The sequence below is a fragment of the Stegostoma tigrinum genome, chromosome 6, assembly GCF_030684315.1.
Source record: "Stegostoma tigrinum isolate sSteTig4 chromosome 6, sSteTig4.hap1, whole genome shotgun sequence".
In the NCBI taxonomy this organism is placed as follows: domain Eukaryota; kingdom Metazoa; phylum Chordata; class Chondrichthyes; order Orectolobiformes; family Stegostomatidae; genus Stegostoma; species Stegostoma tigrinum.
In genome coordinates this window covers 27,848,470-27,862,606 of record NC_081359.1, presented here as the reverse complement: position 1 = coordinate 27,862,606, position 14,137 = coordinate 27,848,470, and the positions used below count along the sequence as shown (strand labels likewise).

The window sequence follows — 14,137 nt, the reverse complement described above, 5'->3', positions numbered from 1 at the left end:
ATTATGAGGGACCTTGATGGAATAAATGCAGAGGGCCTATTTACCTTATGAGAGATTAGTGATTAAGAATTGTGATTTAAAATGATTGGTGGAAGGAACTTTTTCTCATATGGAGTGTAGTAGGGGTCTAGAACTCAATCTATAGAGTTAATGGAGGCAAAAACCCTTGAACCATTTAAAACGCGTCTGGATATGCACCTCAAGTGCTGCAATCTGTAAAGTTGTGGCCCAAATGCTGAAAAATGGGATAAGTTTTAGTTGGTGCCGACATGATGGAGCCAACTGGCCTGTTTCTGAGCTTTAAACTTTCAATGAATCTGTAGAATGCTGCACCTGGATCCAGGTGTTTTGAGAGTGTAGTGTGTCTATGTAATTGAAAGCTGTTTTAATATTAAGATGGCTTAGGTCAGATTTAAGGACACTATTTCCTTAAGTATGGTTTTATTTTGGAATTGTGGATTATGCTTTGGAATGGAATGCTTGGGAAACCAAAATGGCTGGTGCAAGTGGCCTGAACAGACTTTTTCAGAGAGATGATTAATCCTGGATCATTTCTGCAATTGAAATATTCAGATTCTCTTTGAATGTGAACTTTGAGTCAATCAAAAAATATGAAGCTTTGTAATATTCAAACATATCTGCCTTACACCACAAATAGAGACACGTCATAATATCAGTCAAGTTGTGCAGCAAATTCTGAGCTCGCGATAAATGTTTGCTTTGTATCATAAACTAACTCAATGTATTTTGTATTTAACAACAATCATTTTCAAGTCCGTCTTTTCTATTTGCTGTTTTATCTTATCTCTTTACTTTTGCAGCAATTTTCATCTGCTCAATCTTATTTCAAGTGGGAGCGTGAATAGGCATTTTGCTAAGTACTAACTTTGAGTACCTTGCTTTGCTTCAAGATTGAAGAATGTGTCATCAATTTCTTTGGGCGTGCTAGTCCACTAAGTAACCCGATTTGAGATTTATGTTTGATTGGTTGGACTTCAGTTAGATTCATTGGCTGGAATTTGGAATCTGATCGGGCATGTAATTTGAGCACTTTAATTTAAAGGCATTTTTTTCTAAATTTGACTAATTGGATGCTATGACATAAACATAATGAATGCTTTGGATAACTCAGACATTTTATCAGGGAATCTTAACATCTTCATTAGAAATCTGCCTATGTTTCTCCTGAACATTGTTCATTAGATTTCCTTTAATGCTAGTAAAGGTATCCAGGGCCATGGATATTATGACAGAATTGATTTGATGAAATAGTGTGAGGTTTAAAATTGAGCATTAATGCTTGGCTCTCAAATAAATTATCTTTGTGTTTTTATTTAAATTAATGGAAGTTTATGAATATATTTCCAAAATAAATCTCGTTAAAAATAAGTTTTCTATGATACAGACATCTTGATGACATTTGCTTTGTATAACTTGACTCTACTCAGTTTTCATGTCAAATTTCCATCTCTTGAGCTACAGAGCACAAGTACAGCATAAAACTGTTCCTCATATGTGATTTATCTTCTCCAGGTTTTCATCTTCCACATGTTAACTACTTAGTTATTTAATTTGCCATGAAGGGGTGCAATTAACTTTTCCAGCAAGGATTTGGCTATAAAATTATATGCTACAGAATATTCTTTAATGGAAGAATATAACAGAAATGTGAATTGTGAAGTAAGATCAGAAGCAATATAAAATTTTAAAGTGGAAATTCTAAATCAAGTGTGGGAACAAGCACTAGGAAAGTCTGCTTAATTGAATGTGTAAGGCATGTTGAGAAAATAGTCAGCATTCCAAATTCTGTAAGTAGAAGCGTAGAATGCAGAAGCAAGGAAGTAATGATGAGGCACGGCAGCATCAGAGGAGCAGGAAAGTTGATGTTTCAGGTCGGGACCCTTCAGCAAGGGAGGGAAGGAAAGGAGCTGGGAAATAAATAGAGAGGGGGGAGGGCTGCGGCTGGGGCGGGGGAAGGGTAGGTGGGATGGTGCAAGGTGAGTGCCGGTATTGGTCAGTGGCGTGAGAGGGGTGGATAGAATGCCACCTGAAAACTTGAGCAGCAGCACCTCATTTTCCGCCTCAGGAGCCTATAGCCCGATGGCCTAAGTGCGGAATTCACCAGTTTTAAAATCTCCCCAACCTTGGCCTCCTCCCACATCCAGCCTTTCCTCTCATCCCACCTCCTTGACCTGGCATAGCCAGGCCATCTTCTCCCTCACATATCTGCCTCTCCAACCCCACTGACCAATCGCCACCACTCCCAACCTGCTTTCACCTATCACCATCCCACCTATCTTCCCCAGCACTGTCCCTCCTCTATTTATTTCCCAGATCCCTTCCCCCTCCCCATTTCTGAAGAAGGGCCCTGACCCAAAACATCAACTTTCCTGCTCCTCTGATGCTGCCTGGCCTGCTGTGTTCATCCAGCTCCACACTGTGTTATCTCTGACCCCAGCATCTGCGGTTCTTGCTATCTCAAACTTGGATTGAGAATGTCCCCAGTTGTGGGCATTGCACTTTAGACTGATTCCAGGGGTGAAGAACCTGATTTATGTGAATAGTTTGGAGAAGCTGGAGTGGCTCTGAAAGGAGAGGAAGTTGCAAGGAAATACAACAGGGGTGATCAGCACCGTGTTGGCTCTTGAGATTATTCTCATTGGTAAAAGCTGAGAGGCAGGAAGTACAGTTTTTTTGAGCTGATTGGGAAGAGAGCCAAAGGGAACATATAAAAGCTGATTTTTATTTTAACAGTGGCTTGAAGTGCACTGCTTTTGAGTGTACTGTTGAGGGAGATTCAATTATGGCTTTCAAATGGACATAAAACACGCGCCCCGAAACGTCAGCTTTCCTGCTCCTATGATGCTGCTTGGCCTGCTGTGTTCAACCAACTCTACGCCTTGTTATCTCAGATTCTCCAGCATCTGCAGTTCATACTATCTCTCCACCCAAAATAATTATTTGCAGGCCTACGGGAAAAGTGGAACTCGCTAAATTGCTATTGCAGAGAGCTGATATAGACTCAGTAGTTCTCCTCAAGAACTGTAACCATCCATCAAATTTGTCTTGAGAGCTATTTTTCAATTGAAACATGTTCTTTGTTACAGAAATTGTTGTAAAATTTTATTTTTACTAAAGTTAACAATTACTATTCAATACCCCTCTACTTTTTGAGAAGTTACAAATTTCAGCATTATCATTTAAGTATTCTAGTTGTAAATGTTTTTGACAGTATCAATAACTTTTATCTGCATATAATCCCCTTTAAGCTGTAAACTCTCCCAAGCTTGATGAGCATTATCAGATGAAGATTTAATACTAATCCACGTAAAGGGAAAGAAGAGAGGCGTCCTCAAGCTTGATTCAAAGAGTTAGGTTTTAAGGAACATCCTACAATGAGAAGGAAGAAACAGTGAAGAGTTTTAACAAGCGAATTCTAGAGCCTTAGACACCTGGTAGGTGTTCGCTTAGCTACAAATGGTTGAGTGATTAAAGTTAGAGGGGCTAGAATTGGAGTATTGCAGATATCTTGGAGAGTTTAGGGCCAGAGGAAATTAAAGGTGACAAGAAGTATAGCCATTGAGGAAATTGAAACAAGAATACACGTTTTAATATGAAGCTTAGCGAGTATAAGGTGCTTATGCATGGGACTTGTTATGAGGCTGAAGTACCCAGAAATGAATTGAAATAATTGAGTCTAGAACAAGGCATAGATGAGTGTTTCATCAGCATTGCAGTAGTGACAGATTTAGGCAATGTAATGGAGGTGGAAATAAATGGTCTTGGCAATAGCAGACTTGTGTTTAGAAGCTCACTTTGAGGCTGAGCAAGCAGTTGTAGTAAGAAGTCTGGAGTTGGTGGCAACTGAATGGAGATTTTACCAAAACTGAAGATGACCACATTTGATATTTGCAATATTTAATTAGAGGAAATTTCATCTCATCCAGTACTGGATGTCAAGCAAAATTGAGACAATGAGAGGATCCAATGAGAGTTGCTTTCTATCCAGGTTGCTTTCTGACTGTTGCGATTTTATTTGTTTGCATACAAATTGCCAAAGACACTTCATATTTACCTAATAGAATGGATTGTATTGTAATGTCCTGTGGCGTAAATGCTATTTGCATCTCCTCGATCATGGGACACTTGAATTTGTGTTAAGTCTTTGCTTGTCGTTTGTGTATTCTGCACTTAAACTAATTTTAACAAGTTACAGTCAAATGCTTTAGCACAATTAATTTATCTGCTTTTTCTTCCCAGGAGCCTAAATCCATCACTGATGATTACTTCAGAGAAGTAAATTCACGTCGGTCCCATGAAGTAGTGTTGAAAGAGCAGGAAAAGATGTTCCTGCAAGGCGGACCAGGAGTATATAAGGTAGTGAAGACTGGGCCTTCAGGGCACAACATCAGGAGCTGCCCTAACCTTAGAGGTATCCCCATTGGAATGTTAGTTCTTGGGAACAGAGTCAAGGCATTAGGCGAGGTATGGATTCATGAAAGTGTTATTGCAGGTACCAATCAACACATTAGAGCAAATGCTGCAAATTTGATGTCTTCTCAAGCTTTTGCATAATATTATAAGAGGACATCTGATATTGGTATAATTCCTTCATTAAGAAAATTGGAAATGATGGCCTTTGGGTGCTGTGACAAATCATGAGAGCATTTATACCATGCTTATGAAATTTGGTGAACTGCAGCTTCTGAGCTGGAAAATCCTATGATTTAACATGATCTGTTGCTTTGATTTGATTTGCTTTTGTGTATTCTGCACTTCAGAAGCTAATTTTCTTCACTGATTATAACTCATGTAAATCACACTGTCTTTGGAAAATTAATTTGCCAAAAAAAACACGTTTGTTCCTGTGTTATATAAATTACTGCAAAGATTTTGATAAATATCTTCTGACTGCTCCTTTTATAATTTGAAAGCCAAAACTAAGCGTCTAAATTGTTAAGGTAGATTTTACAGAAATTATTGTACTTCACAGAATCTAGCAATTTTGCGTGTGTAACCTAAATGTCAAATCTGTTCCAAATTTAGTAGTTGTAGCGAGTGTTGTGAAACAGTGAAAGCTATAATTCACACATTTTTGCATCCTGTAGTTACACTCAATAAGATCTGTAGATTTTAAAGGAATATTGAGGAAAAGTGCATATATGAGAAATAATTCTGACCGACATTTTTCTTAAAAATCTATTGGACTGGTATTTGCTGAATATATAATGGCGTATCAGTAGTACCAACTTTTAATCGTTTGTTCATATGCAAATTGGTTAGTAAGTTGTGGCAAGGAGCAAATACCTTGTGAATTGCAAATTGTGAAAGCAGTGTCTGTGTTTATCCTTGATAACAAAGTGTGAAGCTGGATGAACACAGCAGGCGAAGCAGCATCTCGGGAGCACAAAAGCTGACGTTTCGGGCCTAGACCCTTCATCAGATTGTCTGATGAAGGGTCTAGACCCGAAACGTCAGCTTTTGTGCTTCCGAGATGCTGCTTGGCCTGCTGTGTTCATCCAGCTTCACACTTTGTTATCTTGGATTCTCCAGCATCTGCAGTTCCCATTTTATCTGTGTTTATCCTTTATGGATTACCAGAAGGTGCTATATTTGGTTCCCTAATAGCCCACTGTCCTCACCATGTAGTTACTACAAATAATAGCAAGTACCATGTTCACCATTCTGTTTGATGAAAACAGAAAAATGTTTGAAATATTCAGGCCAGGCAGCATGTATGGAAAGAAATGGAGCAAATGCTTCAAGTTGATGACCTGCTATCAGAACGGAACAAACATAGAAATGATAGAGACACAAAACATTTAAACAGTTTAAACTCTGTAGAGTTCTCTTGTTGGTATGAAATGGGATTAAAATGTCACTTGTACATAACTGTTAATAACTGCCAATGATTGTCCCCTCTAAATTTTTAAAAATTATGAACTACCTGTTCATGTCTGCGTGCATTGTGCTTTTAAATATTTACGCACAGCCACACATGCTCAGATGAAGTGCAAAATGTCTAAAGTAATCTGAGTCTTATCCAATTTGCTGCTTGATGCCCATTCTACTTGTAGCATTGATGGTAATGAACCCCTCAGATGAGAAAGTCAGTTGTTAAGTTGTGGAGTGTCTGCCCTTCAAGTCTTGAATTGTTGAAGCTTCACAAAATTTAAATTCTTAATTTCCCATTTTGTTTTTTTGTGTTTGGGCTGAATGTTTGTCTGGAGTTGGGGGTGGAGGGGCATGGGACATGGTGGTGGTGAGGAGCGTACTATAGGTCCTATAGTTAGGAGACTAATGCACCACTTTCCTAACAATGACCAAGCTCACTCCCTAAATTTGGAGGGTGGGAGGGATCTGAAATCAGCAGCCTACCATATTTAATAATTTCAATTCACTTGAACTTATTCAGAGTTAAATTGACAATGATGTTACACTATGTAGGCCATAAGATGATTAGTGTGAGGAGGTGAACTAGAGTAGGCATTCAGTTTTTAGAAGATATTTAAAAGGATGGAACCTTGTGGACTCTTTATCGGTTGGGGACAGGAGGATGTGGTGTGGTGAGGGTTGGGCTGCCCTGTTCCCATTGAAGACACCCACCCACTTTATCCACGCCCACCTACACTACAAATTCACAGTCCCCCATCAGCCCTTGATGTCCATTCTTCATTTCCCTGAGTTGTCAAATCCATCCTGCCCAAAGCATTCCAACCCCAAATGCATTGAGCTCCTCTCATGGATCTGCATGCAATCCTCCAGTGCTCACAATGGAATTCTGTCAGCTGTCTCTCAAATTTTCTTCCAGACATTTCTGCCATCCCACCAAACATTTGTTTCCTCCATTCACATCTCAACACCTAAATTGATACTGAATGCATCCTCTTTTTCAGTCTTTCCTCTGTTTATTACTCCATATTTTACATGAACTTGTTTGGAAATGTTATGATATATCCCTGGAGTATGTGAGACTTGTATGCAGGCCTTCTGGCCCAGAGGTAAAAACACTACAACTGTACCATAAGAGACCCTTTGGTGAATCGACTTGGATGTATTATGATACAGTTCAGAAGCAGGTGGGACTGTTTATTTCTAAACCCTTTATCCAAATTAGTTGAGGCAATTTGCAGTTGGTTCTATCATCCACCCAAGGTCCTAGTTGCCATATTGTCCTCAACCCAGTCTCAGCTCCTGCTTCCAGCAATTGGCAAGTCAAGTTCATTTCAAATGAAAAGTGAGAGGAAAACATGAACTGCCCAATATGCCATGTATGCCTTTGCTCCAGAAAATTCCAGCTTTTTGTGTTTAAATTCAGAACGGCATTTTAGCAGTCAGCGGTTAAAAATTCAGAAATTCAGTAGGCTATCACAAACCAACTTCTTTCCTAAGTACTCAGCGTTTTAATTTACATGTTGCATTAATCTGTGGGTTGAAAAGGACCTTTCCAAGCTGAGTCATTTTAAATTCTGACATGTAAAATATTTAAACAGCCTCAACTCTGCAGATACCCAAATTCTATTGCTAAATATGGAACAAGACAAAAGTGTTGTTTGTGTAATAGGTGACAAATCACGAGGGCACGTGGATCCAGCTAGATAAGAACACCATGGTTGAATTCTGTGAAAGCAGCGAAGGTGAGGCCTGGTCCTTGGCCAGAGACAGAGGTGGTAACCAGTACCTAAGACACGAAGAGGGTAGGTGCTCATTATTTAGTCAATCACCTTGTGCCAAATAAATCTGTCCTCTGTAGTATTTTCAAAAGACCTTGAAAGCTAACGTTGATTATTCTTTGTGATCCTGCAAACAAAGATATAAATTGAATTTCTTAGGATACCACTTGAAATAACTATTACATTAAAATTATTTCATTTTTGTTCAAATCACTAATTTGCACTTTACATCCTATAGTCTTGCATGACCTGTTTTTCGGGAGTTGTGGGGCAGGGTGGGGAAAGCTTTATTCCTTTATGTTGTACTTGTGCTAGAGTTTCTTATCTTTTATTTCTCACAGGGATCTTGTAGCTGCCTCTCTGTCCAGTCTGGTGTCAAGTACTTAATCTGCAGAGCTCAGTTTCTTAAAACAGCTAAGGAATAATTGTTCCATTGTTGTTTAGTTCCTTCAGTTGTTTCCAACCATCTCTGGTGATGTACCAGCATTGTCACTATTTTGGGGACCATCAGTGGTAGTCTTCCTTTAGCCTTGAAAATCCCAGCGGGAGCACATTGCATATTCAGTCACATGTGAAAAGGAAGATATTGTGACTGGGTGAGGTAGCATGTGGTGCAAAGACTTGCCCTGTTAAAATCATCTATGGTGTAATCTGTCTCCGTATTGGTCAGAGATTTCTTTTAGGAATTCACTCTATAAACATTGAGTTTATATTCGATTATTAGGCCAATGTTTTAGCCTGCATACCTTAATGTGTCCGTACAGTGCGTGCGTGTGTGTGTGTGTCTGTCTTTTTTGGAAAGAGTTGACTGAAGGTATCACAACACTAAATAGCTCAAACAAGTAGACTTTAAGAATGACAGGCAAAGGCAACAGAACCATCCATCGTGATACCTATCAAAGTCATAGTCAGCGCTACCTAGGGATGCCTTCGCTAGAAGGTGATTGATGAATCCTACCCTATTGTACATGACCAGATCAAGAATAGCTCCTCTTCAGAGGAGCACATAAAACGGAGCCACATAGGGAGATTTAGAGTAGGTGACCTTGGAAACTAGCCCTGCAATTGATAACTTATTACATGAATGCCAACAGAATGGAGGCTGTAAAATGTAGATTTATTTTCTTATGCAGCGAACATCCCTATATGTATCGCTGTCTACTAGGTGAAGTGATATATTTTGTTTACCATTTTTGAATATGTTTGCAAGAAGTGAGTAAAGAATGATCCGAATATGAAGGATGTTTTTAAACTTGGGAATTTGATCAAATCAGAACACGCTACCTTCTAGTATATCTTACTGATTAAATACGTTATCAAGAATGCAAAATAATTCACAATATTGTTGCTTGGCTTCAAATTCAGAATCCCTTCCCAATGTGTATTCACTTGCTGAACCATTAAAGCTATTCGTAAAGCTCATACTAAAATGAGACATCTGTTTTGTCAAAAGGTCTTGGGCTGCAAAACGTATCCTGAAAAGAATGTTCCCTTGCTATATGATGGCCGTTCTTCTCCCCTTTTTGCTCAGCATCCCTCTAGCCAGCACATAATTGGAGTTAATTCTAAAACAGAAACTAATAGGTTCATTCCTTTACTCCAGTGTAACCCCATATATTTGCATAAATATTTTTCACTTTAATTTCCAAACAATGCAGAAGAAAATCTTAGTTTTAAAATCATGATTATGCTTAGTTAATTTTGACCCCTTTACAAATGTTATTTTTATTAAACTACCCTAGCTTTGTTCACAGACCTTCCAAAATACGCTTAAAATTATTTTCTTTGACAGAACAAGCACTGCTGGATCAAGCACCTCAAACACCACCACCTAGTCCTTTTACGGCTCCTGCTTTCAACAGGAGTGCAAGTGGAAACAATACTCAAGGATTTGACTACAGTCTTGCAAATGCCAAAGGTATGTGAAAATCATTTATGTATTTCATTGGAGGGAATCCACATATTGTGAATTTTGCCCTGTTTTGTTTTGCTGCCTCACTGGAGTAAGTCTGTTCTGTTTCTCTACTATCCAATTAGAATCATTTAGATGTTCATAAATAAAGGGAAAGAAATAGAATTTAGTCTCTGAAATAGCATTTACATTCATATTTATTGATGGAAATCCTTTAAATTCTGGAATTCCCTCCCTAAACTCCTCTGTGTCTCTAATTCTGACTTGAAGATGCTAGTCATAGAGCTATACGGCATGGAAACACATCTTTCAGTCCACCGCATCTGTATTGACCAAATATCCTAAACTGATCCAGCCCTGTGTGCCAACATTTTGCCCTTATCTCTCTAAACCCTTCCTATTGATGTACTCTTCCAGATGGTTTTTACATATTGTACTTGTACCCACCTCCTCCACTTCGCCTGGCAGCTTGTTCCATGCATGCACCACACGCTACATGAAAATGTTGCCCCTTATGTTCCTTTTAAATCTTCCCTCTCTCACCTTAAACCTATGCTGTCTAGTTTTAGACTTAACTGCTCTGGGAAAAAGACCTTGGCCAATCACCCCATCCATGCCCCTCATGATTTTATAAACCTCTATAAGGTCACCCCTTAGCCTCCACTTCAGGGAAAATAGCCCCAGTTGATTCAGCCTCTCGCTACAGCTCAGATCCTCCAACCCTGGCAACATCCTTGTGTATCTTTTCTGAACTGTTCCAAGTTTTGCAACACCCTTCCTATAGTAGGGAGAACAGAATTGCGCACAGTATTTCAAAAGTAGCCTGACCAATGTCCTGTACAGTTGCAACATGACCTCCAACTCCTACATTTCGATGCACTGACCAGGAAAGGCAAGTGTGCCAAATGCTGCCTTCACCAACTTGTCTACCTGCAACTCCACTTCAAAGGAACCATGCACCCGCACTCCTGCGTTCCTTTTGTTCGGCAACGTTCTCTCAAGCTAAATGCGTCATTAAATCTAAATCCTCTGATCAAGCTGTTTGTTATCTCCTCATCTTCCTCGCCTGGCAACTTTGTGTTATTTTGATTTACAATTCTTCATGAAAGAAAAAAAGCTGTTTTAGATCTGGTAAAGTGCATCAGGCTGATTAATTACCTTATGGTAAAAACATCCCTGTGTAGCTCTTAATAGGGAACCATAGGTTTCTTCAAACAGATCAAGGTAGGTTATTTTCTGTGTATGCCAGGATGATTTGTCATATGCATATTGGAGATCTGTTGTGGTCGTGCACAGTAGTGTTAGCTTTTCGAACCACAAAGATTGAAGGCAATCAACATTCAGTTCAACCGTGGGTGGGATGGCATCTTTGACATTGTTAGAATGAATGCTAGGAAGTTGGAGAAAATTGTAGGTACAAGCATAACCCTTGTTTGATTTTTGGGTCTAATGGGAGAACAAAGAACGAAGAAAATTACAGCACAGGAACAGGCCCTTCGGCCCTTCAAGCCTGCACCGATCAAGATCCTCTGTCTAACCTGTCATCTATTTTCTAACGGAATGTGTCCACTTGCTCCCTGCCCATCCATGTACCTGTCCAAATTTATCTTAAAAGACGCTAACGTGTCTGCGTCTACCACCTCGGCTGGCAACGCGTTCCAGGCACCCACCACCCTCTGTGTAAAGAACTTGCCACGCATATCTCCCTTAAATTTTCCTCCTCTCACTTTGAACTCATGACCCCTAGTAATTGAGTCCCCCACTCTGGGGGGGAAAAAGCTTTTTGCTATTCACCCTGTCTATACCCCTCATGATTTGTACCCCTCAGAAGTTGTCAAATATCCCTTGTAGTTGTTGGCTTACTTCCTGAGCTGGCAGATTCTCATACAAACGTTTTACCACTGGTATCATATTTATCAGAGTATCATATAAATACCTAGTGGAGTAGGACAACATCACTTCATCTCAGGCCGTACTGATGATGTTACCTAGCATGGTGATAAAACATCTGTACAGTAACTAGCCAGCGCAGTGAGCAAGCCAACAACCTCCTCTACAAACCAAGCTACAAATGTTCGCAAGAACCTTAAATATCATTTGTGTTTAGCAGTTGTACTAATTCAGAAGCCCATGTACCAGTTCCAGTGAAAAGGTATGTACTTGAACTAGTAGAAAATTTCCACTCTTAACACAGGCAATTGCTTGGAATGAATACATGAAAAGGTCTTTCTAGTTCCATGTTTACTTGCACATAAAGGAGCATTCCTTCAAAAATGTATCTCAAAACTCACTAGTAATTTTCAAAGCAAATGTTGATAATTCTGTGGTGCTTTGTTTATTTGTAAGGGCTTTGAGTCATAATGTTAACGTGCTGTATTTAATTATTACTCGCCATTCTAATTGTTTCCATTTTGTGTTAAAACACCAATTTATAAATGGACAATTTTGTATTAATTATATCTCTCTCTTCTTTTCAAGATGAAATCACTGCAGACCTTGCCTTAGGGTCCTTCACTGAGCCTGGTAAGTGTGTGGTATCATGATGGGGAATATTATGGCGTATACCTTTGCTTTTCTCTATTCGAGTAAAGGTGGGAAGAAACACTACTTTTTGACAAAATAGCAAGGTAATGTCTACCATTCTCCTTCCATAACAAAACGTGTTTATGTGCCATTTCAGTGGAATCTGTTGAGCTACATTTGCCTAGTAACTTTGTAAAATTGGAGCATAATATAATGTTAAAAACTCAACTTGAAATCTGAATAATGTAGTTTACAGGACCATTCTGGCAATTTTGTTTCTTTCTGCATCCAAATGAAATTTTTTGGAAGATACAAATTTTAGCTTGGTTCTGTCAGCATATTTTAGGAATCTAAGTATCTTGCCTGGGATATTCTTTATTTGCCAGTCTCCACAATTACTGGACTGTAATGTAAAGGTTCTATCTTTGTTTTCTACGAGTAGAAACTGTCTTAAGCACACCATGAATTCAACAAGCTAATTTTATATTCATCATGATTTGATTGCTTCAAATATATGTATAATGTCAAGCATTGTTATAACTTCTTGCATGTTAGCATGCTGCCCTATTTAATTTTTTTCGTTAAGCTCCTTTAAGTAGAGTTTTATCCTTTGCCTAGCTCAACACCATCCTTAAAAAGCAAGGACCTTAATGACTTACTTTCAGATTAAGTAGTGGTCTAAAGGTAACACGTTTGAGCTTTGCAAGAGAATCATGGAGTTGTTTGGTAATGTTATGTGGAATATTTAATTTCTCCTTTGCACTTTGTAGAAAAGCAGTCAGTGGCAGTTTAGCACTTCCTCCAGTGCGGTTTGATCTGAATTCATGAGCTGTTGTGATCCTAATGGAACCTGAAGACCCACTACTTCTACCATATTGCAGCTGGGCATAGATTGTTTGCTAAACTCATTCTTGATCAGGCATTTTATCTCTTGAACCATTTTAACCTTATATTTTTCGTGGCATTCCCCCAGATATTGAGCACCTTGAAATCTCTCAAAATGACTTCCTGTTTGAACTCTTTTTGAGGAATGGGAGACGAGGAACCTCTTTCCTACCAATGCCCAGTAATCACAAGGAGCTTGTGGTACACCACTGGGTCAAAACACACAGTTGCCATAAACCATCTTCTGAAATGCGTGTTTTTAAAAAGATGATTTTAGTTAATCTAAAACAGGATAAGTGAAACAGATTAAGCCGGATGAGGTCAGGTTGTGGATTGCCATTGTTATCTTTTTGAGGCTTTCACCCAAAAAACATAGGTGGTGGGGATCAAATTGTATAAAGTTATTTATTTTCCTTTGCTGTTAAGGAGATTCAAGTATGGCAGTGTAGGAGAATGTTTTGTATCTGGAGTTTAAGACCTGATATAATCTGAGGCCCTTTGTTCAAATTCTGTTCTTCCATCTGATTGGAACTACAGTGATCAAATGCAAATCAGCTTTGCTTTTTTTCTTAAGTTTAAAGTATATCATTGTCAGAATATGCCTCCAGAAAGATTTCTTCCATTTTTGCAATTCATCCACAATCGAGGAAATATTGAAATACACATACATTCAACATCTGAAGCAACAATTTTTTTCTAGTTCTGTCCTCCTCTTCTTACCACTACCTTCCCTTCCCAAAACCAAGACTTCCTTCTCTGAACAGTGTCGCTTCGTTTCAGAGACAAAATAGAAAATAGAAGCAGGAGAAGGCAATCCAGTCCCACTGAATTTGCTCTGTCATTAAGTCTGATCAGGGCTGATTATCCAATTCAGTACTTTCTTCTCACTTTCTCCCCATTTAGTCCTGTTAGCCCTAACAACTGTATCTAACTCGTTCTAGAATACATTCAGCATTTGGCCTGAGCTGTTTTCTGTGGCGGAGAATTCCACAGGCTCACAACTGTCTGGGCGAAGACATTTTGCCTCATCTCAATTCTGAAAGGCCTGCCCTGTATCTATAGGCTGTGATTCCTGGTTGTGGTCTCCCCAGTTATTGGGAACATAGTTTCTGCATTTACCCTGTCTAGACCTGTTCAATTTTTG

General features: G+C 39.0%; 1 protein-coding gene across 6 annotated transcripts in view; it reads left to right on the top strand.

Moving 5' to 3' along the window:
* mycbp2 (MYC binding protein 2) overlaps positions 1-12,173 on the top strand; it is a 160,096-nt gene extending 147,923 nt beyond the window's left edge. For 5 of the 6 annotated variants that reach the window (XM_059646500.1, XM_059646502.1, XM_059646505.1 and 2 more), the window contains 4 exons: positions 4,261-4,485; positions 7,565-7,697; positions 9,466-9,591; positions 12,064-12,173. In XM_059646500.1, the coding sequence (XP_059502483.1) occupies positions 4,261-4,485; positions 7,565-7,697; positions 9,466-9,591; positions 12,064-12,128 (549 nt within the window). In that variant the 3' untranslated portion in view covers positions 12,129-12,173. The remainder of the gene's footprint in view (positions 1-4,260; positions 4,486-7,564; positions 7,698-9,465; positions 9,592-12,063) is intronic. The other variant, XM_059646501.1, reaches the window with a different exon arrangement.
* The last annotated feature ends 1,964 nt before the right edge of the window (positions 12,174-14,137 follow it).